The sequence below is a fragment of the Urtica dioica genome, chromosome 10 (genome assembly GCF_054948205.1).
Source record: "Urtica dioica subsp. dioica isolate 48M chromosome 10, U.dioica_male_clone48M_v1_H2, whole genome shotgun sequence".
NCBI lineage: Eukaryota > Viridiplantae > Streptophyta > Magnoliopsida > Rosales > Urticaceae > Urtica > Urtica dioica.
This window is the reverse complement of record NC_142765.1, coordinates 20,620,457-20,634,370: the sequence shown is the minus strand read 5'-3', so window position 1 is coordinate 20,634,370 and position 13,914 is coordinate 20,620,457. Positions and strand designations below refer to the sequence as shown.

Below are 13,914 nucleotides of genomic sequence, written 5' to 3'. Positions count from 1 at the left end.
ATCTTCTCAAGTAAGTTCTATGATTAGCAAACGCTACTATTTCGAGAAACCTTTTTGTAGTCGCACATGCTTTTCTACACGTGTCATTCAAATAGGTATACTGAAGATTCGCGTCCAAATAATTAGGGCTACAAAAGTTATATCGACGACAACCATTAAATAAGATAAAGTAAAAAAAAAAAATATCTTCCGTTACAAATGGTCCCTAATTTCTTATATGATTGTGGCATGTTGATTCCTATTTGTAGAGTAGTTTGGTCACTAAGCTAATGAATTTTCATTTTCGATAAAAAAAAAATTATTGATTTTAACTTAGTGAGCAAACTACTATTAAAATAGAAATCAACATGCCACAATCATAAAAAAAAATGTATTTTCAAGAGTAACGATGCTTAAATATTTTAAGCATTATTACTCTAGAAAATACTTTATCTGTTTACGAATTTAACACTCAAATAATTTGTATATATAATAACGTAATAAATGGTTCTCTTAATTTTAAAAATATTATTAAAATAAATAATTCTCTTAAAATCTAACATGATTTAACTTTTATACATTGGTTTTAGGGTCAAAGTATTATTTTTATTAGTTTCTTTTCTAAAATTAATTAGTTAATCACGTTTCGAATTGCTTAGGTAATTTCTAAAAAAAAAAATTATTCAAGGATCAAATTACTACAATACCAATAATCCAGATAACAATATACCATGAAAACAAGTTCGAGACTAAAATGTTACAATCATCAAAATGTAGGGACTATTTATACCGAAAAAATCTTATGATATAGCAAATGTTATATTTTTAAAGAAAAACGTGGAAAATACAACCAATATTATTTGGTATTTCTGTCCCAATCTTGTTTATTGAATCTGAAAATTTAATTATTCGTGAAATACTTAAGAGATTACTGCCACATATCCTTGCTTCTTAGATTATACTTCGAGCTCAAATAATTATATTTCAACAGAAAGATAAGAATATTTAATATTCTAGCTAGCTAGCAGAATCTAAAATAAAAACGCCATGCCATTTGCTGTGCATTTTAGAACCACATATAATATTTACTTGTTATTTTATTAATCCAATCTGTCTTCTAGGTGATCTAAAAAATACATGTATAAAATTTGTCCGGACACGAGAGTGTAATTTAAAAATAAAATGTAAGTACCGTACAGCCAATATATACGATGCGTGTTGCTTAAATTATTGTTTAACTACTAAGAATAATCGAGTATAACACGGAATATTTTATACTTTACTACATACTGAATATATTTTTGGTGTACTGCTCATTATTACCAAATAGTTGTCTCTGCCTTATGACACTTTCTAAATTATAAGTAATATTTTCCCCATATTTTCCAACTTCTATTTTATTTATTTTTGTGTGGTGGGTTATTCTACTCTATTTTAATTAAAGAAAGAGTATCATATCTCCGTTAGAAGTTAAGCAATACACAAGTATGGTGGCAATTTTGTTTTTCTTAAACCCATGATTTTCCACTAACCACTTATATTCTAGCATATGGCAATATGGGACTCTGTGGGGTTCATTTTCCGTTTTCTTAGCATCATCCGAAAACGGAACAAAAAAATTATCCGAAAATGATTTCAAATTTTTATCTTGGTATATCATTTACATACGGGACATAATTGAGATTCCTATTTTTAGTTATGTTTTAGTATTTTCTTAATTGAATTTTTGTATTTTGTTATATATGCAAATTTCTTCAAAATTAAAATAAATATAAGACGTACAAATGAAATATGAGATCTCGGAACCATAAAATCAGGAACATGAATTTCTAATCCAATGAAAAAGAGTTCCAAGGGTCCTATTTCCTGAAAATACGAAGAGGTCGGACCCGTCCCTAAATTGAGCATGATGGAAATTCGCTAACATGTGAAAAATTATTGATGCGAGCAAGTATATCCAAATATAATTATTGCTTGAATACAAATAACACACATGTGAGTGAGCAGGTAAGGAGCTAGAAATCAAATTGAATAGGGCAATGATAAAACAAAATTTTATGAAGTATACGTAAATAAGTTGTAGAGAAATTTAAGAGTCAACTATTGCCAATTATAAAAAAATAAAATAAAAATTGTTAAAATAAAAGCTATCGAAGTAAGTAAATAAATCTAGAAAAATAATTAAATTTTATGATGTAAACAAGTAAGGGACTAAATGGCCAAAACCCTATAAAGTTGAGGAGGACCATGAAATTATAGAGGTCAGAACATGTGTGGTTACATTCTCTTTGGTATTTTCATTGCGAATAAAATAAGCACAATATAGTTTCAATTAATAAAACACGATACAAGCATTCTAGCTCTATTGTTCTGTGTCTTTGATTAGTCGTATAGTATTGTTTTCTTTCATTGATCTTTTGGATAACATATCTTAATTTTAAATACTAGCTACCCACCATAATTTATGAGCAAAGTTTCTCGATCTGCTTTCAACGAATTAGAAGGAGAGAATCAACAAAGATTTTTCAATTCTTTTACAATATCTAATCACGTATTAGAAAACACGAATATATTCGAGTAATATTTAATGTTTTTGTTACAAACTTTTGTGGTTAGCTTTATGCTCCTAAGTCTGGATCTAAGATATGGACAGCTATTAATATATAAACTGAATACCTAAATCTGTTCCCAAAATACATAGTTTGTATTCTTTTGTCCAAATAATATGTGAGTATGTGTCTTCAATATGTACTATTTTCTTACATAAAAGTTGTTTAGGGTTTCAAATTGAGTTATTCTTCATCAATTTTTTTTGTCATAAGTGAGACTATTGACCAAAATTATATGATATATTATAACAGTGCAAATACAAATGGCATTATTAGCCAAAATTACATAATCTATATAAAGATACATTAAGCTGAAAGAGGATGAATCATACACCTATTTAAGGGGCATGCATTTCTGCAGTCCAGGAGATTTGAACTCAAGACCTCTCAGTCGTGATATGTATGAAATTACCACTAGACCAAACTAGTTACAACAATTTATTTTTTTATCATTAGAAAGGAAACATTGAAGATTTCAGGGTCTACATTCCATGTATTTTTAAGTGGAAAAATATTTATAAACATAATTTTTTTATTGAAATGTTGCATTCACACATTACATTTTAAAGCCAGTCATAATCACCACATTAGTATTCTGTTTTATTGTTAAATTTACCTTATATTTATTACTTGGTACTAAATTTCAGTTGACTTTTGAGTGTAAAATCAAAATGGATCAGTTAAAGTAAATCTTATCATATTGAATTGACATTTTCTTAATTAGGCACATTTATAACCCAAACTTGTTTGAGACAAGTGGTAATATCATTTCTCTTCATACATGTAGGACACGAGATCGAATCCTACTAGACGTATTGCGCATATTTATTTAATTATATGGTGTGTTTGTATGGTAATATAATAGATTTTTATATTTGTCCAATCCCCATATTTATATATACATATGCTCTTGTATCATTGACTAATAATATCCTCCCTAAAAAAATAGGCACATTTATAATTAAAATTAGACTTAACCAAAATACAATATGTACATTATACTTGATGCCCTGGGATACTCAAGCACAATTCTTTTGTGATAGTTATGTTGATGATGAGTTAATTTTAATTACTCAAAATCAAATGAATAGTTTACTGAAACACAATGCTTTGGTGATAGTTATGTTGATTCGTCCATTAGAAAACCCCGTTTGTTGATCGCTATAATTTGCAAGCAATCCGTTGAAGTCAAACCAGCTAGATCCAAAAAAAAAAAAAATACAAGGTACGAAAGGAAAACGAGATGACTCCAAGTTGAATAATGAACTCGTTTCGACACGAAACTTTTAGCCTGTCACCAAAATTATTTCTCTTCTTTAGAGGGCGAGGGCAAAATTTCGTCTGATGATGCATCCCAGCATCTCGGTTACTGTTTACCTCTCATAAGTTTTAGTTATCTTTAATGATTATTTTGTGCTATTTCTATGAACAGTCTCAATTATTGTATCTAATAATTTATCTCCGTTGTGAATTTTCATTATTTACTATTTATCCATATCATCAATAATACAGATGTTGTTCTAAAAAGTTACCGAGTTGGAATTTTGACAGTGAAGGAATTAAGGAGCAATAAATTAAAAAATTTGACAAGCGATTTATTTAATTATTATTATTACTATAGTCAAATGAAGGCTGCACTATAATTATTTTGACGTAAGACACTAATTAAAGAGATCAAGTCGGAACTTCAAATCTTAAAGGGTATGCAAAGAAGCCTTTTTATGTTCCTCCTCAATAAAGAATGTATCCAAGTTGGTTAGTACTCAGTAGAATACATTATAATAAAATTACACTTTTTTAAAGGTTGTGGTACTTAGGATAGCCTAATGTTAATTCCACACCACACCTCCTATGTAGAGTGGGTTCAATCCCCACTAAAAAAAAAAAAAAAAAAAACAAGAAAAAGGTTGTATATAAATAGTGTGTATTGAGTCGATAATTTACAAACCAATTTGAGAGTGACATTAACCTCTATATTCTTCTCCGAAAGAATGATTGCTTTATTGCCCCTGCTAGTCCAGTTGTGTATATTACAAAATTCACAGTTACATATACATAAAACTCTCTAATTTGAATTCCTCTATTTTTATGTTTTATTTTTTAATATCTTCATTTTAATATTGTCTATTTATACCAAAGACGAACAAAGAAGAAAAAGAATTGACTCTCTCTCTCATCTCTCTCTCTATCTATCTCCTCTCTCTCTCAAAACGATTCACTGAAACAGAGAATAACAAGTTTTGGTCTTTATTTTTCGGAAAATTCTCTTCGGAAATTGTACTTCTATCTTCTTGGGAATTATCGATTGGATTTCGAGTCAGCGATCGATTGACTTAGCTACGCTAAATTGGAAGTCCGTTTGTTGATGGTGAGCAAATGGGTTTAAATTCTCGTATTCATTTTTGAAACGTTTATTTATTTATTTATTTTTGGAAGTTTTGCTGTTTGGTCGGTGAGAAAGCTTTGCAAGTAATTCTCACATTGTTTTTTCTTATTATTATGAAGCTTGTATTTGAATTCGAATGATTTCGATAATATAGATTCTGCAGCAGAATTCGGTGATTGTTTTATAAAATATATTTTGTTGGATTGTTGCTTGTTTTGACGGTTCCATAGTCTTTGCTTGCAATTCTCAAATCCGGCGATTCAGAGTCTTTTTGTTTCTCAAGGTTTATATTTTTATTATTTAGATATTTTGACGTTGCTTTATGTTAGGGGTTACCAAACTCTCATTTAAAAAGAAAAAGAAAAAAAAAAAAAACCGAACTCATTTCCAACTCTTATTAGGCTTTTCTTGTGAGAGAAAAAAAAAAAAACTCGTATTAGGCTTTTTATATCACAGTACAATGGAGGCCAGGTAGTTACTTTTAAGCTGTTAAGGGACACTTTTTTCAAGTCTCTTTTTGGGTGACTTTGATAAGGAATCACGAAATAATTATCGGAAAAATGAAAATAATAAAGTGTTTTTCATTGACAAAGAAACTACACTTGGAAATATAACTCATGCCATGCTCGTGATTTTGCCAGCTTTTTGTTCATTTACTTGTACTTTTTGCAATAATTTTTTTCCCTGTACCTTTCTTCCAGTAACTCTGTAACGCCTCTGTATACATCGTATGTGCAGAAATATTGTTAGAAGGACCTTTGGAGAGTCAAACCCTTTCACAAAGTAAAGGTGAGTCATCCAAATTTGCGGAAAAATCCATATACTATAGTCAGTCATGGGTCATGGAGAGAAATGAGCAAAGAAAAGTTACTATTGTTATATTGAGATTTCTAATAGAGGGTTCTAGTATATTATATAGGCATATGTATTTGTACACGGCTCTCGTGAATTACCTACAACTTGTGCTTTTGTTGGTTGGCATTTAATTTAATGTATGTGCATTGATTATTGTTTATTTTCAACCTCCCTTGTGAACGCCACATTCATTTTCTTTTACTTTAGCATACGAATCGTTATTTGTTCGTATTCATGGAAATCTATTTACTTGCATTTTTTCATTACGAAATTATCGGCTTTTCATGTGAGAGAGAGAGAGAGAGAAGCAGCAAGAGTTGCGAGTCTATACATACACATATTTCAGAAGTTCGATTCATTAGCGTCTGACAGGGTAATTGTCATTTGGGTCAACAGTTTCTTGGTGTAGCAGAATATGGGATGCGGTTTATCTTCACCGAGGGATACCGGAGGAAATCGGAGGAGACCGGGAAATATTGGCGATGTGTCTGTTTATGTTCCGGGTTTAAGGATACCGAGACCTGTTGATTTCTCACAATCGCTCGGCGATCACCTTTCTAAGAGCTTGGTGGAACGATTATCGGCTTTACGAACTCGCATAGTGGTCATGGCAGGACAAGAAGGCCCTACAATTTCAAGAACACGGAGAAAAACGCAGCATGGTTAGTTGCAGATAGAGTCCAGCGTTCTCTCGGCAACACATGAATTCAGATGTTAAAAGTAGTTGAATTTAATATTATTCATTTCTGCAGGTGGTTCAACATTAGCTGACCTTCAACAGGCTTTGGAAGATTATTTGCCAGTTCTTCTGGGCTTGGTGAAAGATGGTAAATCACGCGACCAATGTTATTCTGATGTAATATACACGGTTCTATATTGTGTAAAAATCTGACTCCAATGTCCTTCTGTTCTGTCAAGGAAGCCAGCTACAACACAAGGTACAATTTTTATGGATAAATCAGGAGGATGAAGCAGAGGTGCGAATATACACAAAACTCTCTTTCATGGGTCAATTATTTCATAGTATACTACTATTGTAATACACTATAGTTTTTTTGCTTAACTTGGAGTAATAATTTTTTTTTTTTTTTTTTTTTTTTTTTTGCAGGAAACGGTGATGTCTAATGCTTGGTATGAGGTGTTGTCGGTTCTGCACTTGATGGCGATGCTGTCACTATCACAGGCCAACCTATTGCTTCTTCCCAGAACATCCACGGACGGTTATCAGCCAAAAGTATCAGAAGGTAAATACTATTGGCTAGCTCATAAGTAATCCTTTACAGCGGTGTTAGGTTCATAATGGTTTTAATTCCATGTCGATTTGCTCACAACTTTGTTCATTTGCATCAGAGAACAGGCGAGCTTCGGTTGATGTCTTCTTGAAGGCTGCTGGGTACTTGGACTGTGCTGTGCGACATGTACTTCCACATTTGCCTCCTGAACTCAGGTTTTTTTTTTTTTTTTTTATAGCTCAGATCTGGTTTTAGATGGATAACATGCAAAATTACTGCCAGTTGGTATTAGGATTACTTTTTTTTGTTATGTGTCTGCACCGATTTTCTGAATCTCTTGGTGGAATCTGATGTATGTAGGAGAGCTTTGCCTGTAGACTTGGTGGAGGGAGTTCTTCGAGCGCTTTGCCTACAAGCATTAGGGCAGGTAAGAATGTTCTGTGAATGGACTCATCTGAGAGAACATCTATAATATCTTTAGGCAACTTTGAGCTTGTGATGAAGTTATAGAAATGGAAAGCGATAATTTTTTTTTTAGGAGAATCAAATTTCTTTTATAAGAATTTTTCCCGTCATACCTTTTTTTGTAAAATTAGTATATGAACATCAGGTGAGCTATGTAATTTTGAATATCTGGAGTATGAAAATGATCGATAGTGTGTGAGGCTCTATCAAATGAACAATTCAGTATACGTTTTACTTGCATTTTTTTTTAAACTAAAATGATCACCTTTTCATTTCTTTTGTAGGGTGTTGATATTCAACTTGGAATGGCAATTGATAGCACGAAAGCTACTCTCGCAGTTAAACGAAGGCTTGCATGTGAGATGGTCAAGTATTGGCAGCAGGTACGATATTTTCCAACATAAAGGCGATTAGATTGTATATGAATAGCGTGGAAAATCATTTCTGGTATGCAATAGCATGAAGAACTGATTAGCTGTGACAAGAATCGTTCTAAGATCTTTTTACTTATTTTCAGTTAAAAATGTGAGCGCAGTAGAGTCTTTTGGTTAATGATTTTACTATCCAGGAAGTTTTTACCATTCCCTCTTTATATATGACTTATTTTTCTTATATTTAATCACTAACAATTTTCATAGGCTGATAACATTATGTTGCCCTTTTATTTTTTCATGCAATTTAACAATTCTGAAACATTAGTTGCTCTTGCCATGCCATTTATTTTTCAGGCTCAAGATAACATTATGAACCTTCCACTATCAAATGGCTGGGGAGAAAAACACCGTCTTTTTGTGAAGTGGAAATACGTTGAAGCAAAGGTATGTTATGAAAACAACATGTGCTATACTCTAATTCATACTTTCCAGTGTGCTCATTTCCATGATTCAAGAACCTGTTTTGAAGTTGCGTGTTAGGAATTTCATTCTTTATCAAATGCACCGGAACTAAGTGAAGTTTGTAATATGAAAAAAAAAAAACACTAAGTGATACAAAACAAAGCTCTAATTTATGGTTCTGATTTCTTCCTTCCCGTTGACGATCAGGCTGGAGCTTATTATTATCATGGCTTAATCCTTGACGAAGGTAACACAGAAAAATCTCACGGGATGGCTGTAGCTGCTTTACAAGCAGCGGACGAGTATTTCAAAGAAAGCAAAAAGGCATGTGAGGCGTTCAACGCAGCAACTCCTTTGTCAAGGTATGTTCATCTCCATCTGAGCTTTTTAATCGTCACTATCTGCTTGTGTTTTGCTTCCAAGTTTAAAATGCCATGCTCTGGACCAATATAAGGGATTCTTTGATTGTCCCCGTGATTTCTTATCCCTTGGTTTTTAATATTGTTAAATGATTGATTCGGAGTACTTATATCAACATTGCTTATTTGACTGGTTGATTATGTTTCCGTTAATCTGCTGCCTGATTTTCAAGTAAAATTTTGATGTTTTTGCAAGTACAGCTAGAACAAAATCCTTGGTTCTCATAAGATTTTATAATTAAATATCTTACAACCAGTCAATGCTAGACTAGAGCCATGCTTGTTAGTTTTTACTTGGTGTATTAGCTATATATATCCTGTGTGCTCTGTGATGAACCTTTTTAGGATTCCATCAACTGACCCTTCGCCAATTCAATGACTAATATATAAACCCCACAAGAATATAGCCAATAAGGCCACTGTTTTCTAGTTTATGAGAATCATATAATGAGACCAACCAATACATTTTTCATGTCTGATTCAGAAACCCACCGCTATGGGGAACCGCAAAGTATCTTTTCGAGAAAATTCCAAAAGACACTTCGAGTAAAGTGAGGATAAATCGTGACCTCTATTCTCAACAAAAGTAAGTCTTGCAATGAAGGAATGCTTATTATCCGAGACTGACAGAAAACAAATTAACCCGCTTAATAATGATTTTAATCAAACTCGTGATTTATCTCATGAAATTGTCTAACGTAGGATCATGGAGACGGCACCGACATTGCCGGACTTTGCATTGGCTTTAAAACCGGACGATTATCAACTTCCTTCTGTGGACGCCTCTTGGAATCAGGACGCCATGAACAAAGGCCAGCCCGGGGATCAATCAAGGAACGATAAAAGATATTAAGCCCTCTTAAATTTGATTGGGATCGAAATTCTGGATGGTCGAGATAAAACCGGGTAATCTCGCCACAGCTCGAGGGCCAAGATTTACATGTTATTTTCTCTTTTTTTTTTCTTGCCCAATATAATCCATTTTTCATATCTCCCAATGTTTCTTTTACGTTTTGAGATTATTTAATGTATCTGTTATAGAGCTCTGTAAAAGTTTCTGTTGTGTGTAAATTGTAAATTGACTACAGTTGATTGGAAGAAGGGTGATTCCCTTGCGTATCCTCATTTTTAAGCTTATTCGTAACTTCGTCAGCAAGCATTGGAAAAGTTATTACCTCAACTGTGGATATAAAAAGCGTTGTAATCCTTTCAAAATTGGCTTGTATTTTTATTTAGTGTGATTTGCACCAGATGGTATATACATTTTCTGTTTCTCTTTTCGCATCGTTTATTGAAATAGCCATGGAAGGTGATATGCAAATTTCTTCAAGAATGCAACGCCAGCATTGACTTAACTTCTCTTCTCGACATTATAAATTTATAAACCATCATTAATCAAAGTTTGCTATAGTACAAGTCAAAGATACAGACTAACTAAACTATGACTTTAGGAATTCCCTCGAAAAAAAAAAAAAAAAACTTGAGAGATTCTCAAGTAAAAATGCAGACATATTAAGGGTAAGAATATGAACAAAATAGTTGGTTTAATTCTTTCATTGTTTCTCATTCTCTTGTTATGAGTGCCAAGTACAACGAGGTTGATCAATCTTCCTCTTGTGGTCCTTTCTCGGCCAGTTCTTCATCCTTTTCTTTCTCTTGTTGCTCTGCAGAGAAGGCAAATTTTGTTTTAAATTAAGAAAGGCAAACGAGCAACTGAGATTTTGGTTTTGTGACGTGGGATTCAGAAATTCAGAGCAACATAAAAGAACTAAGCTTCACAAAGGAACAAAAGGTTTCAATGAAAGAGAACAGGGGATTTATGAGAATTCAGTCACATAAGCCAAATTTCAGATTGCTACTTGTATAAACCCCGAACAAATAAGTTTTTAATTTAATTTTATTCTTTTACTATAACCCTGAATAAAGATTTCGTCTTTGAGAAAAAAAGCTCACCATGAGTGATCTCTAGACCGCCCTTTTAAAAACGGGCTTCCATTCTAAAAGAAAGTTACAATAATTGGTCATGGCGAAGTATTATTGTTTCCCATGGAGACTAAATCACCCTGTAATTTGTTTTTCATTTCACCATCAGAAGGATTTTCGTAAACAAGCCATCTTTTAAACAAAGAAGCAAACCTATACATGAATATTTGAAAACTACAAATATCCGATCTGCAAGGTTATTAAGTTCAACACAAAATACAGAAGCAAAATGGACAGACCCAAGTCTTAAACTCTTGTGCTTAACTAAAAGCAAAGCCCTATTTCCTCTTAACATCTCTTCCCATGTAATCTATCTAAGTACACCAACGTAAATGACTTAATACGCTCTTAATTAAGCTGATTTTGTTTAACATCAATGATAAGAAAGAAAGCAATTAAACACTCACCCATGAGCATATACAGCGCCTTCTGGGTTTTCCGTTCAAGCTTGTCGAGCTTCTTCTGAACATCCCTTCTGAGATCCCAATTCGGCTTCTTCGGAGCTATATTCACAAACGGGTCCTGAAAAAAGAAAAAAAGAAAAACATCATACCCTTTGCATTGATCTCATTCAAACAAAAGGTAACTAATCATCATCACGAAGAAGAACAAACCTCTTTCTTCTCCTCCTCCGGCGGAGGCTGCGCCACCAGAGCCGCGACGGGATCTTCGAACTTGGGAAGCACCGGAGGAGCGATCTTTCCCTCCTGAAGCTGAGTGTCGTGTGGAACGTAGTTTCTGAACTTCATATTGACATTCCTGCAACGAAATTCAAGCAAAACCAACAGACTAACTTAATTTCCACTGCTCTATACAGTTTCCCCAATCTAGGGTTTTTCTTAACCTAGAAAGAAAGTGCACCCAAGTGGGGAAAAATAGACTCACGATTCTTCTTCAGTAGCTCCGTTGCGGGGATCGTCAGGGGTGTTGGAGAGTTGCTGAGCCAATTTGAGAGCTTTGAGCCTCTCTCGTCGCTCTTCCGCGGCTTTCAGCACCGAATCATCATCGCCACTGCCCATTTTGCTTTACCCTGGAATTGGGAACAAAACAAACATCAGAGCGGGAAACAGAAGAAGAAGAAGAGAAACAAATTGTAATTGAAACACATTTATGATATTGATTTCATAGAAATAGAGTGAAAAAGAAACAAACTGGTTGAGAGTGGCGGCGAGGGACGATGGATGGTTATAGAAGTTGGGTGAGAAGTGAGTTCTGCAGAGTTTTGTAAAAGGTTGAAGGAAAATAGTTGAAAGTAACCGTAACTCTTTTTTTTTAATATTAGCAGCTGAATTTTTTTTTTTATTTTTATAAATAATCATTTTTAATAACAGTTAATCATATTTCAACGGTTGTTGATTATATTTCAATAATTATTAATCAAATTTCAATAATTATTAACCAGATTTCAATTACGTTTAACAAGATTATAATAATAGTAAATCAGATTTCAATAACAGTTAACCTGATTTTAATAACAGTTAATCAAATTTCAATAGTTGTTGACAAACTTTCAATAATTGGTAATCAGATTTCAATAATTGTTGACTACATTTTTGAAACATGAGGATATTTGTGTCCCAAAAAAAGAAAAATGGTTACTTGTGAAACGTTTTAAAAATATGAGTGAAATATAAAAAATGACGCATGTTTTAGCTTAGTTATGAAATTTCTCATTTTGTAAAAAAGGTGATGTGGCTATCTAGCCAATTGTTTGAACTTAGTTAAATAACCTAATTTTCTAAAATTTACGTAAACTAACCAAAAAATTGAAAATCACAAAGATACCTTTTTGTTTAACTCTAATATGTTACGACGGACTTCATTATTTTTCAAAACGCCAAACACTATGATACACAATGCTCAAACCCTAGCTCATCAGAGGTCTTTGCTCGCTTCCGAATCGTTCGAAGCTTATAGCGAGGTCTCGAGCTTCGGGCTCGCCATCACTACAATGCTCGACAACGGCTTTTGCACATTCGGAGAGGGCGTGCAAGGATTCGAATTCTCGATAATGACACTTCAGGATTTAGAGCCGAGCCATGACATCGTCATCAAAGCTGCTCGGTCCGTCGTTCGAACTCGCCATCGCCATTTTTGTCACCATTCCCATCTATCTCATCGCCATCTTCGTCGATATCGTCGCCATCTCCATCTATCTTTGTTGATTTCGTCGTCATTGTCGTCGATCGTCGATCTCGTCGACATCTCTGTCTATCTCCGTCGATCTCGTCGCCATCGTCATTGATCGCCCCAATCGTCGATCTCTGTCGATCGCCATCACAGTCGTCATCGATCTCCGTCGTCACTCCTGTTCATCTCGTGCAATTTAACTTCTTCTTCTTTTCTTCTTCGTTTTGAGTATTTTTGTTATAGAGCACAATACTTATACATGAAGCAGAAAAGGAAATTAGCACATCTATAAATTTTAATTTATTAAAAAAATATCTTAAAATTAATAATACAACATCTTAGTTGAAAAAATAAAAATAAATAAAACCTAGCAAAGCCATTAAAATCTACTAAACATGACAAATGAGATCATAAAAAATAACAAAAATCCGTTATGTTAATGGTAAATTTAATTAACTATTCTAGTAATTTAATTAACTTATTATCAGAGCCAGACAACCCGTCCACGAGTTCATTTGAAACCCTCTTTCGAGCAAACGAATCTCCGGGATAAGATCGTCATGTCGGTCATCGAGCAGTACAACTGGCCGATCCGAATCTTGAACTCGGTCCGGTCAGCCTACGAGAAATAAAAATCAGGCGCGTCGTCAACTGTGCCGAATTCCAACCCGTCGCGAGGCTCTACTCTAGATTCGCCTTCTTCATCGTCCTTGTTGTTTTCGTTCATGTTTTTCATCTCAGTCTCTGAATTATCATTCTTGACCTGTGCACAAAGAAAATTCATATTTAACACACACACACACACACACACACACACAACAAGAACATGCTATGTTTATATGATAAATTAAATTAACTGTTATAGTAATTAATTAGCTTATTCAAAATCTTAAGATGAACTTTGAGAACCAAAAGCGAAACCATGATAGAGTAAAATAAAATCTACTAAAAAAAAAAGAACATGCAAACTAATGAAACGACGACAAGACATCTATATGGTTATAGTTAATTACGTTTACT

General features: G+C 33.5%; 2 protein-coding genes across 2 annotated transcripts; one reads left to right on the top strand and one right to left on the bottom strand.

Moving 5' to 3' along the window:
- Window positions 1–4,696: 4,696 nt before the first annotated feature.
- LOC149383885 (Endosomal targeting BRO1-like domain-containing protein) lies at window positions 4,697–9,918 on the top strand. The gene is made up of 13 exons (XM_089628520.1): window positions 4,697–4,956; window positions 5,713–5,763; window positions 6,226–6,491; window positions 6,582–6,656; window positions 6,748–6,806; window positions 6,938–7,073; window positions 7,180–7,276; window positions 7,422–7,488; window positions 7,811–7,909; window positions 8,255–8,344; window positions 8,570–8,724; window positions 9,266–9,367; window positions 9,484–9,918. Exons 3-13 carry the CDS (start codon window positions 6,245–6,247, stop codon window positions 9,632–9,634), a joined length of 1,278 nt encoding a protein of 425 aa, XP_089484646.1. The 5' UTR covers window positions 4,697–4,956; window positions 5,713–5,763; window positions 6,226–6,244; the 3' UTR covers window positions 9,635–9,918.
- A 274-nt stretch (window positions 9,919–10,192) lies between these two features.
- On the bottom strand, window positions 10,193–12,006 carry LOC149383884 (Cwf18 pre-mRNA splicing factor). The gene is made up of 5 exons (XM_089628522.1): window positions 11,917–12,006; window positions 11,650–11,794; window positions 11,379–11,523; window positions 11,172–11,286; window positions 10,193–10,445 (listed from the first exon to the last, which is right to left on the bottom strand). Exons 2-5 carry the CDS (start codon window positions 11,781–11,783, stop codon window positions 10,384–10,386), a joined length of 456 nt encoding a protein of 151 aa, XP_089484648.1. The 5' UTR covers window positions 11,784–11,794; window positions 11,917–12,006; the 3' UTR covers window positions 10,193–10,383.
- Between the last annotated feature and the right edge of the window lie 1,908 nt (window positions 12,007–13,914).